Genomic DNA, 24866 nt, shown 5'->3' on the forward strand with positions numbered 1-24866 from the left:
TTCGGTTAACCATTGGCTCCCACACGGCCACACTTGGACCTAATTTATTTTTTAAAAAATTTCATATTTGTTTTTATCCAATTTTATGGTGGCCATATGTCATTATTCTTCATCGCACGCGAAAGGACAACACCGAATATTATATTCCCTTTGCATATTCATTCCCATCACAACTCACGACCTAGTTAAGTTCTATTTTTCGGGGAGAATTATATTTTTTTATCTTCTAATTTACACATCTTTTATCTGGTTTTGTTAACAGTAAATTTGAATGTTTAGTTAGTATTGTAACTTGTATTTGTATTTGTTTTTTGTTTTTGTTTTTTAATCTTTTTTAGTCATGTTAACACTAAATTCGTATTTTTGAATTTTAATTATGAACTTGCATAGTTTTTTTCATTTTAAGTTATGTTAACATAGAATTTACATTTTTAATCTTGTAACATATATTTTTTTTCTTTAAGTTCTGTTAACGCTAAATTTGCTTATGTAACTTACATATATATATATATATATTCAAATTAAAGGTGAATTTTCACTTGTATATCATTGACTAATTATTTGATAAGTAATTATCATGTGCATGCTTCTCGATTTCGATCTCCGAAAAATAGACGCACATTAAAGCTCTGAATCATTCGATCAAATTTATTCAACATCTCCATTTTTGCGAGAAGATGATAATTGGTTCAAAATTCTTAATTTATTTAAGGTTACGTTTGGGTGGATGTATTTCAAATCCAAAAATTTCAAATATATTCAAATGTATTTTTGTTGTTTAAATCCACCCTTACATGTTTACATAATATATCATGTTAATTTAAGATAAATTTCAAGTCCACCCATTAACTATTTCATTTGAAATCTACTGAACTTTGTAATACTAATGTGTAAATAAATAATGTATGTATTTAATATTGATCTATTATTTTATTATTAACAATAAAAGTTAATCGAAATCAATGAGTTTAAATCTATGCAATACTCCTCTAAATTGTTAAAATTGAGTCTTAATTTTGTAAATTCGAACTTCGATGGTTTTTTGTGATATTTCGTACATAGATATCAAATCCTTATTCATGGGGTATAAGTGCTAAATGACAAGTAATTGACCCTGCTTGTTAGAGTAATCGAACCATGCATGACGTTTGAGCTGTTGTGCGATTTGAAAGATTTTAGTTGTACCATTATTACAAGCTATACCTTTTGGTAAAACGACAAGCGCTCGTTCCTACAATTGGTATCAAAGACAATGTCATGAGTTCGATTCTCATTGATTGCAAGAAGTACAATTATTGAGAGAGAGATTGTTGGGATACAATATTTGTCCCTGCTTGGTAGAACGATCGAACCATAACGTTTGAGCTGTTGTGCGATTTAAAAGATTTGAGTTGCATCATTATCACCATCTATAATTTTTTGTAAAGCGACAAACGCTCAGTCCACAGTAATTAAGTCTTTCTAACCATTATATATAGTTAAACAACATGATTTTAAACATGATTGGGCGGATGCCAAATAAGAATTCGAGAACATTTTGAAATTTTAAAAATGGAATGAAATAACTATGCCTATAATTGCATATTTTAATATTCGAATATGAACTATAAAACATGAAGATCGATCATCCAAATTTGAAGTTCAAATTTCTCTTTGTTTTTTACGTATAAAAATGTATAAGATTGCATTAATAAACTTTTATCAGGATGATTGTTGAAGTATTATGTGAATATGAACATTTAAAAATAGCGCAACTAATTTACAATAAAATTTAAAACTGTGTTATGGACGCACGTGATATGTATGCTAGGTGTATTAATTTTTATTATGAATTATCTCCTTAAGCAAATTAAACCTCAAAAAATAATATAAAAGTTTTATTACTCACGGAAAGTTATTATGTACTATATTGGTTAATTAATTATAACTACATACCTAATTCATTTACATTTACTTCAATATTGCACAATGAGTCCCAATTGCGTTGCTCATGTATTTAATAAATGGAACTATTAATATGATTTATTTTCCTCAGAAAAAGTAATATTTATTATAAGTAAAATACAAGCTGCCCTTAGAATTAAATCTGATCTGCAAGACTGCAACGCCCGGAAAATCCATAAATTCATCCACGAGTATTAAAGAGATTTTAAATAAATTTTAAATGAGTTTATTTAAAAAAATTCACTCACGTTTTTATAAAAGTGTTTTTTTTCAAATTATAAAATATTTTAAAATTTGTTTTAAGAATAAATATAAGTTTGGAAAAATATTCTATAAAAGCGTTTCTATAATTAAAAAGTAGTAGGTTTTGTTTTAATTTCATGATTACTTTCAATTCTAAAAACATAATAAAATACATTATTTGTTCTTTAAAATCTATATTTGAAGAATATTTTTTAAAAAATATTTTTCAAAAATCTTGTTCAAACACATATTTTATATTTTTAACTTATAAAACATTAATTTTTTTTAAAAGCCTCACTTCTCATTGTGAACATAGATCGAGTCGATCTGTATTACGTGAACTTTTGTCCAGTGCCGTCTCCAGAAAATTGGAGGCCCTAGGCTAATTTAAGATCTATATAATTTTTTTATTAAATATAAAAATATTACATATGAACTGGTAATAATTAAAATGAACTTAACGATCACCAATGTATAATTTAATAAATCTATTGCATTTTTTTCTCGTCGAACTTTCAGATTCTAATGTTATTTTTCTCGCCATTATTCACAAGCAAATCTAACAAAACAAATACAAAGAAATAAATTAATAATAACAAATATGGATCGATGATATGAGCTATAATATAAACACAATATAAAATGTATTTTAGATGTTGATAAAAGATTAATCACTGATTTTATTTACTGTCAAATTTTCAACAAAAAACGAATCAATACACTAATTTTATGTGATAATCAAAATTTCAAACTCTTGCGACTAAAAATAATGGCATAAACAATTGAATTAAAGTTTTTTTTTTTTAAAAAAAACTAAAACTAAAAAATATTTATAACATAAACATAGTAAGAGCTATCAAACTAAGAAAACATAAATACTACTTGATTTTTCCTTTTTTAAAATATAACAAAACAAGTACAAATTATAATTTAAATATTAAAATATGTAAGAAATTAAAATCCCAAAGATCAAATATCAAAAATAAAATAGTTAAAAATTAAATAAAAAGACCAACGCATTATACAAAAAAAGATATTATAATTTACCCACTTTGAGCAACCTTACTCTTGAAAGAAAAAATTTAAAGAAAAAAGAGTTTTGTACCTTATAAAAGATTTTTTTTTATTTTTATTTTTACGTAAACAAAACAAATTACCAAAATCAAAAAAATATTAACTCAACATATTATATGAAAACTTTCCTTGTAAGTGATTGTGAATTTTTTCTTAACAAATTTGTTAAAAAAATCCACAATAACTTAATTTTAAAGGTTGCAAGCACTATCCAAATAAAGAAAAATCACGTAAAATAAAGGGTTAACTCGGCACACTGAACGTACAGGAAAAATGCGATAACACGAGGGACTAAGTAGGAATTAATTATCCCAAATTTGTTCATATATATAGGGAGTATTTGCAAAAGATCATTATATATTTTTTAGATGTTATTAAATCTATGCATTATGAAAAAAATGAGGAATATCAGAAGTACGTTTGTAGGGTTTAAAAATTAAAATGAAAATATACAGTTTTTTTTAAAGATAAAATGTTTGATAAATTCTCATGCTAGGTTAATTTTTAATAAATAAAATATGGAATATATCTTTATTAGAGAACTCATCTCTCTCTCTCTTCACTTATTTAAATAAATGAAAAGAGTAATATGGAATTAAACAAAATTATTGGACGTAAAAATATCTTGAAAATTTTCATTTGTTTATCAAAATAACGTAATTATTTTTGAAAATATTAGAATAACCATCTCTGGGATTTTTAAATCTATCCGAAACAAAACTTGGGGGTCAAAGACGCTAAAGACTGATTGCATTCCCAATGGTTGCGGGGGAATATTTCCTTAAGATGAGGTTTGCATGACATATTGACTACTATATATTAATATGTTAATATTTTGGGAGAAGCTTATGAAATGGAGTTCGAGGGTCGTTTGATGAAAAATTTGGATAATGTTGGTAATTTTGAGAATAGGGTGGTGGATATATATAAATATTTGAAATTTGGTAGGAATGGTGTGAGAAAAATTTGGTAGGAATGGTGTGAGAAATGAAAATTGAGATTGTGGATTAGGATGAACTCACAAATTTTCACGACTTGTATTTTCGTCAGCATTCGAAGAATTCAACAAATCCCTAAAAAAATCATTAATTTTTTTAATCCATTTTGAATAAAAATTTGGTAAACAGAGTTTTTTAGGATAGAAAGAATGGATTGTAGAGAAAAGAAATGAGTGAAAATAAAGAAGTAAAATAATATATTTATATATGAATTATTTTTTAAAAAAATACAACGACTAATTATAATGATAATTTTTAGCATAACTAAACAAATTTTTTGTAAACAAAATTTTTGTGGTATTTTTTACATATATTTTAATTTTTTTCAGTTTTTTGAGCTTTGGTTTCCTTATCTTTAATTTCCTTTCAAAATTTTCATTTTTAAATTTTTTAGCCTATTTTTTTTATATATTTTATATTCTTCAATTGTTTGGACTTTTTCCCCCCTTTTTGGCATTTTGTTTCCATGTTTCGTTTCAAAATTTTCATTTTTTTCTTCTATTCATTTTAAAAAATATATAACAGGGATTATAAAAAAATTAGTTTAAAATGCGATTTTCTTGATCATTTACATTTCAGTTATTAACTAATTGTTTGGATCCGAACTTATTTATTTTTGGAGTAAAATATATAATTATTTATTTTTGTTATCATATCGACATATTTAATCAGTTGATGCATTATCTATTTTATTTTATAATAGATGATGATATTATAGAAACTGTTTTGGTATGTCAAGAACACACCAAAATATTCTCTCACAATTATCCTCTTCACATTGATTTCTCTTTTAATTTATATTTTAAATTCTAAATATTTAAAATAAAAAAAATCAAAATTTACTCCATGATAATTAATTTTTCAGAACATACACGTACAAAGTGTGTGCTCCGATTACTAGTTATATATTATAGAAAGACAAATTATAACAAAAAAAAAAATTTGACAATATAAAACAAATTTTAGAGTGTATAAAATAAAGGTAAAAATGAAACAAAAGGCAAAGGAGGTAAAAAATTCCTCACGAAGTGGTTTGATGCCCTGCTCTGGAAAAACATTGGTGGAGACACTGCTTTGCACCTTGCTGCTTTGTCTGGGAATACGGAAGCTGTGAAAATGCTTGTTAATAAAAGCCCTCGGTTGCAGTATATTCTGAATGACGAGAGATTCTTACCACTTCATGTAGCAGCAATTAGTTGTCACAAAGAGATAGTCAAGTATTTGATATCCGAGTCCGAGGTTGGAGTTGAGAATAGCCCATTTGTGGGAGAGTTAGGGGGTGTGCTGTTGGGAACTTTGATATCATCTGGATTTGTTGGTGAGTATTAACTTTTTTTTTTTTTTTTTTTTCTTTCCAATTGGTGGACTGTCCGTGAACTTACTTTTTTTGGTCACAGATTTGGCATTGTATCTGGTGAAAAAATATCAGGATATGGCCACGTTAAAAGACTGGGAGAATGATGCTGCATTGGAAATTTTAGCGGGTATGGATTCCCTGTTCCCGAGCGGAGGGAGTTTGAGCCGGTGGCAAAATTGGATCTACTCGGGTGAATCTCTCTCACTCTCTTATAAAATTACTAGCGACTTCACATAATAACTATTTCCAGGTAAAATTGAAATTGGGTTTAGATATTTATAATTTAGGGGAAATCGCATAGTGCTGATAACCTTTTATGAAAGTTTTTTAAGCTAATAATCTTCTGTTATTTTAGATATGTATCATGCACACCCTTTTCAGCTAAAAATAACGAAAAAATGACGAAAATACCCTTGCTTAAAAAAATGAAAATATTAATATAAAATAATTATATACAAGTTTCATAGTTATTTAACTAAAATTTGATTATTTTATTCAATTAAATGTAAAATTATATAAAAAAAAATTAATTTAATCATTTTTTTAAATAGGGATATTTTCGTCATTTTTTAGCTGTAAAAGTTTGCTTGCTACATATCTAGAATCTCATAGGGTTATTAGCTTAAAAAACTTTCATAGAGGGTTATCAGCAAACCGACATTTCACAAGGGTAATATATGCAATTTTTTCTATAATTTATAATAAAAATAATATTATATTCAATTGCATATCTAAACGGGTGGAGAGTCTATGCTACCACATGAGCACTGCCCATTTGGGAATCCAACGACCCTTTTTTTTTTTTTTTTTTTTTTTGCATTTTAGATGTTCATGAATGCAGCACATGGACAATGCCCATGTGCTAGCATAAACTCTTCACTAAAGGGGGGTTTGATATGATTAGATGATAATCCATTCTAAACCATTTTCAAATATCTTTTTTTCTAAGCGATGTGGGACATGATGGGACATCACAAATATACCTTGTTCCACTTACCTCCAAGGAACAAAATCTCATTTCATCGACTCTTAGGACAGCTCAGAAAAGCTATGATCACTTGATTCCCTCTTAAAAATTTACATGAACGAGTAAGGAAGCAAATAAAAAAAGTATGATTTTTCCCTGATCAGATATTGAACTAGTTTTTGGCTTCGCTTCTTCTTATGGCCGGAATCCACTTGCCATGCATAATAGCCTTGTCATGAGTTTGACAATATTGGCATTTGGCCTATTTATTTTCTATGTTAATCATTGATCTATTTGGAAATTTACATTATATAGTCGACATTATTTGTAATTGACTATTCTATTTTTAGGCAGTTTTCTTTTGTGCGTTGTTCAAGGTTACTCATGTATATATGGAAATCAACGCATCATATTTTTATTTTCCGATTCTATTTCGTTCTCAAATATATTTCTGGAACCTGAAGGTATACATTTGGTGGTGCCAAAGATATTTAACCGTGACATCGAGAAGTCATCAAGTATTGATGATGAATCAACCAAGTTCAGTTGGTCAGAAGTAGCTTATAGAGGTACGTCCCTCAATATATAGTTCTTTTTTTACTTGTCAGGTTTGCAATAGTTTCGAGTTCCGACTCCAAAAATGTTGACTAAATTTTTACAAACTCACATGAGGCAAAAACAAAACAAGCAAACTTACGACTTACAAAATGATTTTGGATAATTTTCAAAACTTTTGGGAATTAAAGCTGATTCTAAATTATTGAGTACGTATAACAAACATATGGATTCGAGACATAACAAGATAGGATATATGCACGATTATGATAGGATAATCGATTATGCAGTGAATGTCTTAATTGAAACCAATTCCTTCATGTAAGATAATATGTCACAAATTCTTAAGTATCATCCTGTCACCTAGAATTTCCCATGTAAGAATTGTTTGTGATGATGATGTAATTTCAACTAGCACGCCAGCTTGTTTCTCACTTGACAAACTTGATTTCGATTAACGATTTATGAGTAAATTCAGTGACTTGTGTCAAGAGCATCAAGGATAAGAAGGTAATGCATCAACAAGTGCTTGAACTTGCCAGATGCTTATGCGAAAGAACATCATCTCTGCCTTATAGAGACGCTGCTCCGATCTTCAAATCTTCTGTCATCAGGGCTGCACACAATGGAATTCATGAGCTTGTTGAAGTGATCGTCGAGATGTTTCCCGCGGCTTTGTTTACTAGAGATGCCAAAACAAAAAGAAACATATTTCTCTTGGCAGCAAGAAAACGTTTAGAGAATGTTTTCAACTTAATTTACCAGATGAACGACAAAAAACATTTTTTTTATGACTCAAAAGACTCTTCCAGGAACAACTTTATGCACATGTGCGCACTACTAGCCCCTTCTCATAAACTCAATCTTGTTTCTGGTGCAGCTTTGCAAATGCAACGTGAATTACAATGGTTTAAGGTAAATAATTTTAGCCAAAAGTTCAAAATTTCATAGGAAACTTTCAAATCTTGCAAATACACAAAATGAGTTTTATACAATTTGTTGAATCAATATCTTACCTAGCACCAGGATTGGAGAGTCTATGCTAGCACATGGGCACTGCCCATGTGCTATATCCAACGGTTGTTTTTTTTTTTGCATTCCAGATGTTCACATTAACATCTGAAATGCAAAAAAAAAAATGGTCGTTGGATCTCCACATGGGCATTGACTCTTCCATGACTCCATTCTTGTGCTGAATACTTCATTATAACTGTGCAGGAAATGGAAAAATTCGTCAACCCCTCCCGCAGGACGTGGCCAAACAAAGATGGCCTAACTCCTCAGATGTTATTCACTAAGGAACACAATTAATTGAAAGCACAGGGAGAGAAATGGATGAAAGACACCGCTACCTCTTGTAGCATCGCAACTGCATTAATTGCTACAGTTGTGTTTTCTGCTGCCTTCACCGTACCGGGCAATGTTAGTAGTGACACAGGCATCCCAGTCCTCGTACACAAAACTTCATTTGTGCTATTTTCCATCTCGGACTCTGTTTCTTTATTCACATCCACCACATCTCTGCTCTTGTTTTTATCAATCCTAACTTCGCGTTACGCAGAAGATGATTTTTTGTATGTTCTACCCAAGAGATTATGCATGGGACTCATAACCCTATTCACTTCCATCATATTCATGATTTTTGCCTTTACAATAGCTATGTATATTACACTGAACCATAAATCTAAACTGCTCATCATACCTGTGGCTATATTGGCTTGCTTGCCCGTGGCAACATTTGCGTTGCTGCAATTCCCTCTTCTTGTAGCTGTATTGCGTTCAACATATGGAGCAGGAATTTTCGGCAAGAAAAGTGATCGCATACTGCATTAATCACAAGAAACAAGCAATCCAAGGCCTTCTCACTTGAAGATTCATATTCATAGAAGCTCTAAAATATTATGCCTGTAAGTTATTAATTAGCAGATTTCGATCGGAATTTCGTTTGTTTATGTTGAAGTATATCAAAAATGTCTAAACCAGTGAGTTGGAATATTCATATACGCACTTGTTTATGAAATGAATTTTTATCTAATTTTATGATTGTACATTGCAGATGATGATTTAATACACAATTATATATTTATAACCAAGGCCAAGGGGGAAGTAAGACAAGCAACAAATCTTTTAATTTTAAAATACACTTGCATGCATTTTTACGGAATCGAAGTTACAAAAAACATAAACATTTGTTTACTTTTTTTAAAGAATAAAATAAAATACAATCCCTTTCCTTTCAAAAATATGAACTATAATATACGTACTTCAACTAATAAATGCAAAAGTACCATTTAAAATTTCGTGTCACAATAATGGGAGCAGCTGCAAAATCCTGACTAACAACTAATATTGCGAAAAAAGGTGTTCTCTAAATTTTTGTACGTTAAAGTGATCAAATTTTATTTATACTAATTCAAAAAGTGTTATGATCAACACTCCATTTTATTTATTTATATTTTTATAGACATGCAAGATTACCCTTGTAAGTTATAATTACCTTCATCCAATTAGAAAGTTTTGATTCACCTTAATTACATACTAAAATACGTGATAGATTTGCATGCGATCAACATCTAAGATATTTCAATTTTATTTTATTATAAACTCTTATCATTTAAAAATAAAATATAAAATAACAAAAACATTTTTCTTTAATCTTCAAATTTGACATTATTTGTGTAGTACCACAAGATTTAGTGGGTATATACAAAATATTGATCAATAATTTGTACAAAAATACATCATAATTTTGTGGCATAAAAATTTTTGATTTACCAAAATTTGTTAAAAGATATTATAGAATTTGTCATTAAAAGTAATATTTTTCTATCATTTTACAAAATATATAATACATAATCTCAGTGATTAATAACATAAATTTTATAAGATAATAAAATTATTCAAACTTTATTGTTAGGATCAGGGAGAGTGTTTAGAAGAGGGGTGAATGAACACTCTCTGATTTTCGTGTGATGTTTGTCTTGTACTGTTATTTGCAGCAATATAGGATAATCTAGTTCTGAATGACAAGATAGTAGACTACTATAATAGTGCGGAAATGGTCTACTGAATTTGTTGAAGTTTAAACAGTAGAGGAGATAATGAAAGCAAACTTGTTTTTGGAAGTTCGAATGATAAAATTCTTCTACGTCTCCCATTGTTCTGTTTTTAGAAAGTATCACTAGAAGATTTGATTGTTACACAACTTGATACAAACCCACTTCAGCATATTTTACCTTTGCCTACTGAAACTCGTAGATCTCCCAACTATAAAATACTGCACAAATGAATTACTTTTGAGAAAATACTCTTTTCTCAGTTTTACAATTGGTTCACTCTTCTTAGTAAGATAAACAAAGATAGACAGTAGACACAAATTGATCTTGAATATATGATATATATCTTTTTGAGTGTGCTAGAGTGACTTGAGTGTTTAAGCGGTACGGTAGAAAAACTTGAAGATTGATGAGAAGTTCGATATAAGTGTTTCACTACTTTTCTTGATGGAGCCAAAGAACTTTATATAATTTTTCTTCAACGTTAACAAAACGGTTATTTTAAGGCTTCATTTAATGTACATGTACCAAAAGATAAATTATTCTTAGCTTGTTATATCTTTCATACTCAAAATAGAAATAAACAACGAATGATATGATAGGTTCATTAATTTAATGTGACGTATGTTTCAGAACGACTATTTAACGAGAGACTACTAAAATTATAGTATTTTTTTTATCTCAAAATAATGTCTACTGGATTATGTTTGGTGTGAGATAGGATAGATACTGGTTTTATCTTTGACTGAGGATTGCTTTTTCTTGTCTACTGGTTGTAGGTGGTCTAAGTCTACAGACTGTCATAACCAAAACTTAAAGTAGCATCTATTAATTTTTTTTAACGTAATACACAATATGACATTAATTAATTTATATTTTAAATTTTATTATGAAGAATATTTAAACACAAGTATTGAAGTATATCAATTATAAATTTGATACATATATAATATTTACTTCTTTACTATTTAATAATGCATAAAATCCTTCATTTCTAAAAAAAATGCATAAAAATCTTAGAAAAATTACTTAATTTGGTCATTTTAATGATTGGACTCAATTACCTTCTATTTTATTATAAACAAAATCTAGATAAGAATATTAATGTAATATCAACCACTCATTTTAAATTTAACTTCCCAAAAAAAAACCCTCTCTTCCCCACTAATATCCCCATATTTTTCCTCCTCCAACTATATACATATATTCGATAAAAAATTTAATTTTTTCTACATCGATTAGTTTCAAAATTTCATGTAAATATAATATGAATTTGAATATTAACTTATCAATGCAAGAATTTTTTTTAGATTTTCCATTATATTTATATATTATGTTCTGCACATATAACACATGTGTAGGACGACTAGTTAAAATAAAAAAAAATATTAGCATTCACATATATGTAGGACGACTAATTAAAATAAAAAAATTATTAGCATTCACATATATGTTTTTATAAGATATAATATAATGATTAACTAAAAAAATAATTTTAAATTAGACTTCACCATATCAATTAGAAGTAGTTAACATGGGAGACATACTTTACTTTAAAGTGCACAAAAATATCTTATTTTTGTTTGTAACATATATATTTATTTGTATCCAAAATTGACAATATAAATAACCAGTGGCTTATCAATGAACTAAACTTGGATTTCAATTTTTTAATTTCCCAAATATCAAAGAAGTGGATTACCTTTCACTAATTTTGAAAATTTAGTCCTTTTCAATAGTAAGGTGATATAAAGATAGCACAAACAAGAAAGATCCTTCTCTGGACTCATGAGTCACTAGCTAACAGCTTATAACACTCAAGTAGTTACAAACTATCATGTTCACTCTCCGTTTGGACATATACTTATAAAATGTTTTTAAAGTTGTTTTAATAATAAATACTATTCTATAAAAATATTTTAACATTTCAAAAATTATGTTGTTCACTTTTGTGTTCCATGGTTCATGCTAAAAACATCTAAAAACACTTTTAAAATGTTCTTTAAAAACTATACTTGGAGAACATTTCTTAAAAAATAGTTTCCAAAAACGTTTTACAAAACTTTTATCCAAACACATAATTTAAATTTTTTTCACTTGTAAAAAAATAAAAATATTTTTAAAATAAATGTCCAAACAAAACCTCAATAATATGAGAATAAAATCATGTATCTGCTAACAACTATAGGTTCTTGTCCATTGATAAGCACTGCTTGATCCTAACATATTTTAATAATTTTTTTTTGACTTTTTACCTCCATTTTTCAATGAATTAATTTTAAGTTTTAATATATATATATATATATATATATATATATATATGAGTTTTGCTATCCTGCCCACCCACCGTGCCCACCTAATGTGCCCACCATGAGGTGTCACTCAACTATTGGACGCACAATTCATCACATCCAATAGTTGAGTGCCACCTCATGGTGGGCACATTAGGTGGGCACGGTGGGTGGGCAGGATAGCAAAATTGTATATATATATATATATATATTATCTTCTCAAATAATATATGAATTGACTCCGCGACAGTCCAATAATTTTCCATGAACTTCGGTTAGCCATTGGCTCCCACACTTGGACCTACTTTTTTATTTTAAAAAGTCCTCTTTGTTTTCGTTTTTGTTTTTTTTTGTTTTAATCATTTTTTTAAAATAAAAAACGAGTTTTTATCTAATGCTGGCAAAAGGAAAACACCGAATATATATTATCATAATCTTCTCACGTACAAGTCACAACCATAATATCTGTTTGAAAAGTAATTGTGTATATGCTTCTCGAATTCGATCTCTGAAATTAGACGCACATTAATAATTAGAGCTCCGAATCATATTTGATCAAATTCATTTGGCATCTCAATATTTTTTTGGTTTTTAGTCATATTTCGTACAAATGGATCAAATCCTTACTTATGGAATAGTACTGCTAAATGACAAGAAAATATTGTAGTTAAGTAGCCAAAACAAAAAAAAAATAATGAAAAAACTGCAAATTTGATCATGTATGTTTGTTATCTTGAGATTTTGGTACTCTATGTTTTCATATTTCAGTTTTAGTCATTTATGCTTCGATTTTTGATAATTTCGGTACTTTTTTATTCGAAAATACTTGCGTGACACTGTACACGTCAGCTCCACATAAACACTAAATTGGTGCCGGGTCCCGTCACATCGGAAAAAGAACATAATTATCAAAAAATAAATATAGCGAACTAAAACTAAAATCTGAAAATATAAAGAACTGAAATCGCAAAGTGACAAACATACAAGACCAAAAAAAAAAAAAATTCCCAAAAAAAATGTATAAAGTTAAGTTTTTTCAACAGTCATAGTTAAATAGCAGTATTTTAAACATGATTAATTGGATGCGAAATAAGAATTGGTAAATTTTGAAACCTTAAAATTGAATTAATGAAATAAGCTATAATTGCATATTTAATTTCGTATTCACATATGAACCATGAAACATGAAGACGGGCAATCCAAATTTGAAGTTCGAATTTCGATTTAGGTTTTGAGATATAAAAATGTATAAGATTGCATTAATAAATTAAAATTTATCAGGATGATTGTTGAAGTATTATGTGAATATTAAAATTCAAAAAGAAAGCAATATTAATTTACAATAAAATTTAAAACTGTGTTATGGACATGATACTTGAGCAAAGTAAACCCTTTTTATTGCTAAATTTTATTGTAAATTAATTGCTTTCCTTTTAAATTTTCATATTCACATAATAGTTAATACTTCAATTTCTCACACACATATGTCGTCATAGCAATTATTAATTTTTATTATGAATTAATCTAATTCTTAAGCAAAGTAAACCCTTTTTTATTACTCGGGGAAATTGGTTAATTATAAATTCGTTGACATATCAATATCACACAATGCATTCCAATTGCGTTGCTCATATTTTTATATGCAAATGGAACAATTAATAAAAATGTTATCGGGAAAAAGAGAGTATTTATAGGCAAAAGACAGGTTGTCCTTCGAATTAAATTCAACCAAGTGGAGACGACCGTGTTATCTTCTTCTTCTTCTTCTTTTTTTTTTTATTAAAAAAAATGTATGACAATAAAAAACAATTAATTTACTAAAAAAATATCTGTAATATAAAATGACAATACGCATATCAAAAGAATGAAACTTGATCATTAATTAATATTTTAAAGACCAAAACATGGAAAGTATCAGGATTAAGCTTTTTTTATTAGATCAAAAGTTATAGGTGATTATAGTCAAAGCTACCTTTATTTTTTTATATTTATGGCAGTGTAGATGTATTGTGTTGTTAAGCTTAGGGGTGATCACGGTGCGGTTTGGCGGTTTTTCATAAGAAATTCAAACTGAATTGTCAATTGCAGTTCAGTTATATTTTATTTTATTTGTTGCGGTTTTATATGTAAAATCGTTTTCGCGGTTTTCGGCGGTTTTAAGCGGTTGCGGTCGGTTCGCGGTTTTTATTAATGATAGGTAAAATGGAAAAAAATAAAACTATTCAAATTATTAGAATAATGAATGAAAACTATAATAAACAAATAAAAACTAAATAAAATAACAATCAAGCGACAAAATAAAGTTAATCAACTATATGTTTAGGAAAGGTTGAAGATTAATATTTGTATAGAGAAGTAGTAAATAGATTATGAAGAGAGAAAGAGGGAAAATTTTTTTGAAGAAGTGTTGGGAGAGAAGAGAGTGGAGGCGGCATATGATCGAATCTATTGTGTATAATGTATATACAATGTGCTATAAATATAACTCTAGCTAAATACCACTATACACGGCGTATAACTCTAGCTAAATACCACTATACACGGCGGTGCGGTGCGGGGCGATTTGGGCCAAAAATTATAACCGAACCATGGCGGCGGGGCGGTTTTTTTTGTTTTTTTTAAAAACCGCGGTTATTTCAAAAAATGAGATACGACGGTGCGGTGCGGTGCGGGGTGGTCGGTTCGGGCGGTTTTTGAAAAAATGTGATCACCCCTAAGTTTAGGGATGAGGTATGTCTTATCGTTGTTGATATCTTATATCCCTTCGAGATCACTTTTATCTTTTTCGTATCGTCGGCCCTGTTCTCATCAGATACAGTATTATCCGTTAAGATCTGTTGTTCCTCTTTTACTGCACACAAGGGCGGATGTACCTTATGTAAAGCCCGGTGACCCAATTTTTTAAATTTTTTTATGTGTTATATATATTTTTAGAAATAATTTTTTGTGTCATTTTTAGACCAATGTTCCATTAGCCTGGATAGTCCAATTAAAAAAATTAAATAGTCAACATATAACTCAATTAAAAAAATTAAGTAGCCCACATGTCTCAAACTTGAGCCTAATTTCCGCCCTTGTCTTCCTACTAGATTTGATTCACTTTAACTTTCATCTCGATCCATCTCGTCTTTTAAATAATATTTCATCTTCTATAAGGTAGATTTCTTCTTGTTGTTTCTTAAATTTTTCTCCTTTGTGATATTTAATTGTTTATTTTAAAAGTGACTGTATTGCAATTAGAAGATTTTTTTAGAAGTAATTTTTTATTTCATAAAAAAGTTTAATTGTTTGTTCCGTTCAAGTTTATATTTATATTAGATTATGCATCCCGCTAATCGTATGTTTTTGATATGATGTCATATTGGAAAAAAATGTGGATTGTGAGTCAAAAGTTTTTAAATCTTACATGTTCCATAAAACATTATTTAACATCTTATTAATGAAAAGCTTTTTAAGACTACAATGAACAAGTTACAAGTATCTTATTCATCGTTTTAATTCTTATGCATTATTTTTTTTCTCGTTAAATTTTTTTCGCCCGGGTGAATTTCGCATTCTGGCTCCGTCTGCCATTGTTTACATACACAGCCAACCAGATCAAACATGCAACGTCAACAGCTTGACGCACTATAAAACTTTTCAAGAGGTTACCAATCCCAGTACAACAGTACTATTTTCATCCATGCACGCTTAACCCAACAGATTGATTTTTTTTGGATAGGGTTTGTAGATTCCACGTTCATGTTGAAAAACTCCTTCGGAGATTAATTAACTGATTTTTTTTAATAAAAAATTCTTCAAATTGGTCTAAAACCCCATTCCCAATATTTTTTTCCCACATGACTCATAATTCTATGCATGCTTTCCTGGAAATAGATTGCCTATCGTTCTTTAATTTCCGAGACATTGATCTTGTCTTTCACAAACTTCAAAATTTACGAAAAGCTGGTGCTTTATGCGTGTTTAAATTAAGCACATGTGTGTGTGCTTTTATTTTTTTTTTTTTTGGGTACCATTCCTAATTAATTTTTGCTCTAAAAACTCCAATTTGGGATGATTCCATTAGTAAACAGACAAAAGATTCATGTTGAGAGTGATCTTAGCTATGCGAGTCTTTACTCTTCAGACATATCTTTTTTATTTATTAACCTGGACATATTATCGATTTTTCATGTTAAGAGATCAGCTAATATTGTGGCTGACTCTCTAGCTAATTTTGTTGTTTTTTTTCTGCACTTTTTTTTGGGTGCTTGAGAACTTTCCTAGTTGGCTAGTAAATCTTGTAATTTCTGATATTGCTCAATAAAATTAAAAGTTTTTAGTCAAAATATATATATATATATATATATTATTTATATCTGATTTGCTTTCATTCATATATAAGTAAATTTAAGCATATATCATCAGTTTTTTCTATATTTTTCTCAATTGACTATTATATATAGGATAAATAACTTTTCAAGTGGTTTACATATCATTTTAGACGTAAAAAATCTAACTAAACTAATTATTTGAAAAAAAGCACACACACACACATATATATATATATATGAGTTTTGCTATCCTGCCCATCCACCGTGCCCATCTAATGTGCCCACCATGAGGTGGCACTCAACTATTGGACGCACAATTCATCACATCCAATAGTTGAGTGCCACCTCATGGTGGGCACATTAGGTGGGCACGGTGAGTAGGCAGGATAGCAAAATTGTATATATATATATATATATATATATTGACTAAGAAAAATGATATTGCTATATTATACTTAGGGCTGTCAAAAATACCGAAATGTCGTCAAACTGTCTTTACTGTACCGAAAAAAAACCGAATATACCTAAAATTTCGGTATCGATATAAGATTTTTGAATTTTTGGTATTTCGATATACCGGAAAAAAATTGGTATACACGGTATCGATATGATACCGTGTATACCGATATTTTTTTTAAAAAAATAGAATAAAAAATCGGTATACACGGCACCATACCGAATTTCATTATTCGGTACGGTATCGGTATGGATTTATGTCATACAGAAATTTTGGTATACCGTTTTCGGTACGGTATCGATATTGAAACTTTTGATATCGAAATTTTCGATACAGTATGCGGTATTCGGTACGATATTGTTATAAGGGTGTACTTCGAATTCTGAAAATGAGTGCGTCAATAGCAACAACAACATCAACAAAGACAAACAAAGTCAAGGCGAGAGAATCTCTCTATCCGCAAGACGAAATTGTCCGTTAACAGTGCTCAAAGTTGGTGGCAATCGTCTCTAAGATACAACGACTATTCAATCGAGATATAGCAGCACAAAAAATATCTCGATCTTCGTCGAACTAAATTATGTAGAAACTTTTTCTTTTGTGAGAGTGAGGGAAGAATTCTGCAGAAATCTAATGTATACACGTTATCAGATGTTATGTCTATTTCTTCTGTGTTATAACCATCGTATATATAGAGTTATACATGAAACAACACATTTTCAGACGTAAGGATGCAACCCATGACAGAAAAAGCCCATAAAGAGACGCAGCTTTTCGGACTGTAGAAGGCGCGCTCGGTCGGTAAAATTTAGTGGACCGAGCGCCCAACATTTCCGAAGCCTACTGTTTTGCTCAAACTATGGTGCGCTCGGTCAGTTAAATTAAGCGGACCGAGCGCCCAACTTTCATGAAACATTCTGTCTCAGCAGAGGAGGGCCGCGCTCGGTCGGTTGTTTTTAACCGATCGATCGCACTCACAAAAATAATAAAATATTATTCTTGAACCAAATTTTATCCAAAAAGAATAATTTATCATATGACCTCGCCTCGCCACGCCACGCCGAGTCGGCCGGCCGCGCGCGCGTGTGTTTGTTGCATCGATTAGCGTCTTGTCCCTTTACAAAATATCGGTGCCCTAAGGGCCCAATCCCATAAACCAAACATGGGTTATTTAAGGTGAACAATACATTGAACATGTTCCAATGTGAGACAAACCAAAACAATTTTTCCCTCCAATTTATTCACCAAATTTTCAAATTTGTTTCAACTTGGGACAACACTTTTCAAGCATTTTTGGACAATTTTTTCAAGCCCATTACTTTCACAATTCATTCAATAAAAATTTACAACAATCCCCCACATGAATGAATTTCACGTATTTTAGCATTCTCACTTAGAAAATAATTTTGAGTTATTGTTACGTCAGGATAGGTAGCTTGTGGCTTTGAACCTACCTTAGTAAAATATTATCGGATTTACTAGTTGCATAGTGACACGATTTCTTGAACTAGTCAACCGTTTGTATAAACCAAGACAATAGTACTTACATAACAATACTCTTACATATTTTGTTCTCACGTTGTGTCTATTTCGGCCCTGGACCGTATCTTAGATTCATAAGTGTTGCAATCAAAGCGGCCAATACTTTGCACTTATATAGGTGATCTCCTATCAAGAGTATCCTGCGTTACTCCACCTCATATGTATAGGAATCATTAAAAAAAAACTTAACCTCACCACATTTTGCAGGTCATTTATACTTGGATATTTCAGGAATAAGCAAGTAACAATTCCAAACACTCAAACTAATATTTATAACTTAGTTATCCCATTGAACCAAGGTTTTGGGATCTCCAATTCTCAAGGTTGGGTTACCGCTATAAATATTTTTAATTTGTGGATTTTAAACCCATTCCTCCAAGTAGTTTGTACATTTGATCTCTATTTATACTTTTTGTAAGCGGATCCGCAAGGTTTTTCTTTGACTTCACATAGTCAACCGAAATAACCCAATTTGAGATCAATTGTCTTATGGTATTGTTTTCCTATTGTTGACTGACTGTTACAACGAATCGTAATGGAAGACACCGGTTTATTCCAACATGGAATATCTTCTAGAAAGTTTCGAAACCACTCGGCTTCTTCTCCAGCTTTATCTAGAGCAATGAACTCGGACTCCATAGTCGACCGAGCTATACAAGTTTGTTTAGAGGATCTCCATGACACCGCTCCTCCACCGATTGTGAACACATATCCACTCGTAGAATTGGAGTCTTTCGTGTCAGAAATCCAATTTGCATCACAATATCCTTCTAAGACTGCAGGATATTTTGTATACACTATTCCATAACTAGAGGTGTATTTCAAATATCCAAGCACTCTCATTAGTGCTTTCCAATGATCCTCACTTGGATTACTTGTGAACCGAATAAGTTTGTTTACAGTATATGCAAGATCAGGACGGGTACAATTAGTTAAGTCAATTAAACTTCCTATCACCCTTGCATATTCCACTTGTGAAACAGGTTCTCCTCTATTTTTGGCTAAATGTGTACCCAATTCCATAGGTGTTCTAGCCGGAGGACGATTTGTGGCATTAAATCGTTCAAGAACCTTTTCTACATAATGAGTTTGGGATAACATAATTCCAGTAGGAAGTCTAGAGACTTTAATCCCTAGAATAATATCACACAATCCCAAATCCTTCATGTCAAAATTTTGTCTCAACATTTTCTTGGTTTTCACAATCAATTCATGGTTGCTGCCCATGATTAACATGTCATCTACATAAAGACAAACAATTACATATGCATTTGTAGTTCCTTTAATGTAGACACATTTGTCCCATTCATTTATTGTGAAACCATTTGACAACATTGCAGTGTCAAACTTTTGATGTCACTGTTTAAGTGCTTGTTTGAGTCCATACAATGACTTGACAAGTTTACACACCTTTTCTTCTTTTTCGGGTACAATAAACCCTTATGGTTGTTTTATATATCTTTCTTCGTCCAACTTTCCATTCAAAAACGCTGTTTTAACATCCATTTGATGTATCTCTAGATCATGCAATGCTGCAATAGCTATGAGAACACGAATGGATGTTATTCTAGAAACAGGAGAGTAGGTATCGAAGAAATCATATCCCTCCTTTTGTCTAAAACCTTGAACCACTAATCGAGTTTTATATTTATCTATAGATCCATTTTCTTTGTATTTCCTTTTAAGAATCCACTTGGATCCTAAAGATTTACATCCCGGAGGGAGATCAACCAACTCCCACGTGTGATTGTGCATGATGAAATCTATTTCATTTTGTATGGCTTCCTTCCAAAAAGGAGCCTCAGAATTTTATAAAGCCTATTGAAGAGTTCTTGGTTCATTATCTAACATGTATGTTAGAAAATCAGGACCAAACGACTTTTCAACTCTTACACGCTTGCTGCGTCGTGGTTCCTCGTTGTTTTGTGAAGTTTCAGTTGTGTTTTCATGAGTTCGCTTGTTCGAACTAATTTCTTTCCTTTCTTTACATGGAAAGATATTTTCAAAGAATACAGCATTTCTTGACTCCATAATTGTGCCTTCATGTACATCAAAAATCATTGACTTATGTACTAAAAATCGATATGCACTACTATTATATGCATAACCAATAAATATACAGTCAACTGTTTTAGGCCCAATTTTTATTTGTTTTGGCTTAGGTACTTCTACTTTAGCCAAACACCCCCACACTTTGAGGTATTGGTAAGAAGGTTTACGACCTTTCCACTGTTCATATGGTGTTTCGTATTTTCCTTTGATTAGAATCCGGTTTAGAATGTGAGTTGCTGAGAGAATCGCTTCACCCCACATATTTTGAGGTAAGCCCGAATTTATTAACAACGCGTTCATCATTTCCTTTAATGTTCGATTTTTGCGTTCTGCAACGCCATTGGATTGAGGTGAGTAAGAGGCTGTCGTTTGATGAATAATGCCCGAAGTTGAGCAAAATTCTTCAAAAGGAGCCACATACTCTCCACCTCGATCACTTCGAATCATTTTAATTTTTGAACTTCGTTGATTTTCAATCTCAGTCTTATATTTCTTGAAAGCTTCAATTGATTCATCTTTGCTTTTCAATAAATATACGTAACAAAATCTGGTGCAATCATCAATGAATGTTATAAAGTACTTATTTTCACCTCGTGTTTGTACCATTTTTAAATCACATACATCAGTATGTATTAATTCAAGTGGCGTAGTACTTCTCGTGACATTATGAAATGGAGCTTTGACCATTTTCGCTTCAACACAAATCTCACACTTGTTTTGTGGATATTTTTTAAACGTATGTATTACATTTAAATTTGCAAGTCGTTGCAACATATTGAAGTTAACATGTCCTAATCGTTCGCGCCATAATTCATAGCTTTCAAGCAAGTAAGCAGAACCAACAACTTTATTCTTCGCCTCAGGACGGATAACATTCATTACATTCAATTTAAAGAGACCACTATCTTGGTACCCTTTACCAACAAATACACCGGATTTTGTTAATACAAATTTATCAGACTCAAATACCATTCTAAATCCAGCCTTGCTCAAGAGTGAACCAGAAACTAAGTTCTTCCGAATGTCTGGCACATGTAGCACATTCTTGAGCGTCACCTCTTTGCCCGAGGTCATCTTCAACACCACGTTTCCCACTCCCACAACTTCAGACGTTGCGGAGTTTCCCGTGAACAATTTTCTATCCTCAACGGTGGCATAGGTGAAATACATATCTTTATCGGCACAAATGTGACTCGTAGAACCGGTATCAATCCATCATCCTCTCAGATCATTCACCATGTTGGTCTCACAAATAACGGCACTTAAATCAATATCATTAATTTCTAAAGGTACATACCTTTCTTGAACCATGTTCACTTGCCTTGGTTTCTGATTTTTGTTGGATTTCTTTGGAAGTCGGCAATCCCTTGCCATATGATTCGGTTTGCCACAGTTGTAGCAACTTCCCTGGAATTTCTTTGCTTTTCCTTTTTTCTTTCCATCTTGGGGGCGCTTTCTCTTGTGACTCGTACTAGACTCCGCTAGATTTGCTTTGACCTCAGTTTCCAACATCTTTTTATGTGACTTGGCCTCGGTATTCCTGTTGTCCTCCTCGATGCGAAGTCTCACAATCAGATCTTCAAGTTTCAACTCCTTACGTTTGTGCTTAAGGTAGTTTTTGAAGTCCTTCCACATCGGAGGCAACTTCTTAATGATAGACGCGACTTGGAATGGTTCATTGATTTCCATTTCTTCGGCCAATAAGTCATGCAAGATGATTTGTATCTCTTGCACTTGACTCATCACAGTTTTAGAGTCTATCATTTTGAAGTCCAGAAATTTGCCCACCACGAACTTCTTTATACCAGCTTCTTCAGTTTTGTATTTTTTTTTCAGGGAATCCCAGAGTTCCTTGGCCGTCTTGACAGAATAGTAGACACTATAGAGAGTGTCATCAAGGCCATTCAATATGTAGTTTCTGCACAGAAAATCGATGTGGTTCCATGCATCAACAGCGGTCCTCCTTTGGGTGTCAACATCGCCATCAACAACGACAGGGGGATCCTCCTTGAGAAATCTGGACAAATTCAATGTTGTCAGATAGAACAACATTTTCTGCTGCCAACATTTGAAGTCGGCACCAGAAAACTTTGGCGGATTTTCTCCATGTGCAGGGGCGGAAGCGAGCGGAGTGAATGAAACGGTAGACATCTTCAGAATCCGAGAAATACAAAAATTTCGTCTTGCGATTGTTATAAGGGTGTACTTCGAATTCTGAAAATAAGTGCGTCAATAGCAACAACAGCATCAACAAAGACAAACAAAGTCGAGGCGAGAGAATCTCTCTATCCGCAAGACGAAATTGCCCGTTAGCAGTGCTCAACGTTGGCGGCAATCGTCTCTAAGAGACAACGACTATTCAATCGAGATATAGCAGCACAACAAATATCTCGATCTTCGTCGAACTAAATTATGTAGAAACTTTTTCTTTTGTGAGAGTGAGGGAAGAATTCTGCAGAAATCTAATGTATACACGTTATCAGATGTTCTGTCTATTTCTTCTGTGTTATAACCATTATATATATAGAGTTATACATGAAACAACACATTTTCAGACATAAGGATGCAACCCATGATAGAAAAAGCTCATAAAGAGACGCAACTTTTCGGACTGTAGAAGGCGCACTCGGTCGGTAAAATTTAGCGGACCGAGCGCCCAACATTTCCGAAGCCTACTGTTTTGCTCAAACTATGGTGCGCTCGGTCGGTTAAATTTAGCGGACCGAGCGCCCAACTTTCATGACTGTCTCGGCAGAGGAGGGCCGCGCTCGGTCGGTTGTTTTTAACCGATCGATCGCACTTACAAAAATAATAAAATATTATTCTTGAACCAAATTTTATCCAAAAAAGAATAATTTATCATATGACCTCGCATCGCCTCGCCTCGCCTCGCCTCGCCCCGCCGCGCCGAGCCAGCCGGCCGCGCGCGCACGTGTTTGTTGCATCGATTAGCGTCTTTCCCCTTTACAAAACATCGGTGCCCTAAGGGCTCAATCCCATAAACCAAACATGGGTTATTTAAGGTGAACAATACATTGAACATGTTCCAATGTGAGTCAAACCAAAACAAGTTTTCCCTTCAATTTATTCACCAAATTTTCAAATTTGTTTCAACTTGGGACAATACTTTTCAAGCCTTTTTGAACAATTTTTTCAAGCCCATTACTTTCACAATTTATTCAATAACAATTTACAACAGATATGCCATATACCGTACCGAACCACTCCTATTTATACTAGCCTTACACACACGTAGGTATATATATATATCTCTTGTGCAGTGATATCAATATCATATAACATAGGGGAATATATGTAATTTATCCTCTCCATTTATAGTACTATACAGGGGCGGATCCAGGATGGGGTGTGGCGGTGTGTCCACGGATAATTCGGTCCTATCCATGGGGTAATACCTCATGGGTGATGTGGTCTTTTGTGATTGGTGCAAATCATGTGGGCCCCACATGATTTGCATCAATCACATACTTCCATACCATATGGGGTAGGATCGAACTAACCTCCGTCCACACATACAAAGTCAGGAAAATAATTTTTTTTTAGAATAAGTCGGAAAAATAATTATTATATGTTTGCATAAAAATTTCTATCAAGAATACAATAATTAAAAAATAAATAAAATACCTAAAGATAATATTGGTATATTACTAAAAAGAGGGAAGCCAAACATAATTTTATCAATAATTTTAAGAAAAATGACATCCCAGAGTTATCAAAATTTTCAAAATGGGAAAATCGTGAAAAATAAATAAATTTGTAAAAAACAATCTTAATCGATGATTTTATAAAATCGAGTTTTAATGATATCTAATCTAAAATAATACATATACATAAAATTAAAAGAAAAAAAATCGTTGTGTCTGTATATAGATGTGTTTGACCAAATAAAAATTAAAAAAAATATTGAAAAAAATTTCAATTTTGGTTATTTCAGTTATTTTGCATTTGGTGAGATAATTTTTTTGTGTGAATTCAATTTAATTTCGTTTATTTTTG

General features: G+C 31.4%; 1 protein-coding gene and 1 pseudogene across 1 annotated transcript; one reads left to right on the forward strand and one right to left on the reverse strand.

Moving 5' to 3' along the window:
* Window positions 1-5691: 5691 nt before the first annotated feature.
* LOC140888431 (uncharacterized) lies at window positions 5692-8971 on the forward strand (annotated as a pseudogene).
* A 13093-nt stretch (window positions 8972-22064) lies between these two features.
* Window positions 22065-23000, reverse strand: LOC140888432 (uncharacterized). Its single transcript, XM_073296107.1, has one exon. The coding sequence runs from the start codon at window positions 22998-23000 to the stop codon at window positions 22065-22067; it is 936 nt and encodes a 311-aa protein (XP_073152208.1).
* Window positions 23001-24866: the final 1866 nt, after the last annotated feature.

This window comes from Henckelia pumila, chromosome 3, assembly GCF_033568475.1.
Source record: "Henckelia pumila isolate YLH828 chromosome 3, ASM3356847v2, whole genome shotgun sequence".
NCBI lineage: Eukaryota > Viridiplantae > Streptophyta > Magnoliopsida > Lamiales > Gesneriaceae > Henckelia > Henckelia pumila.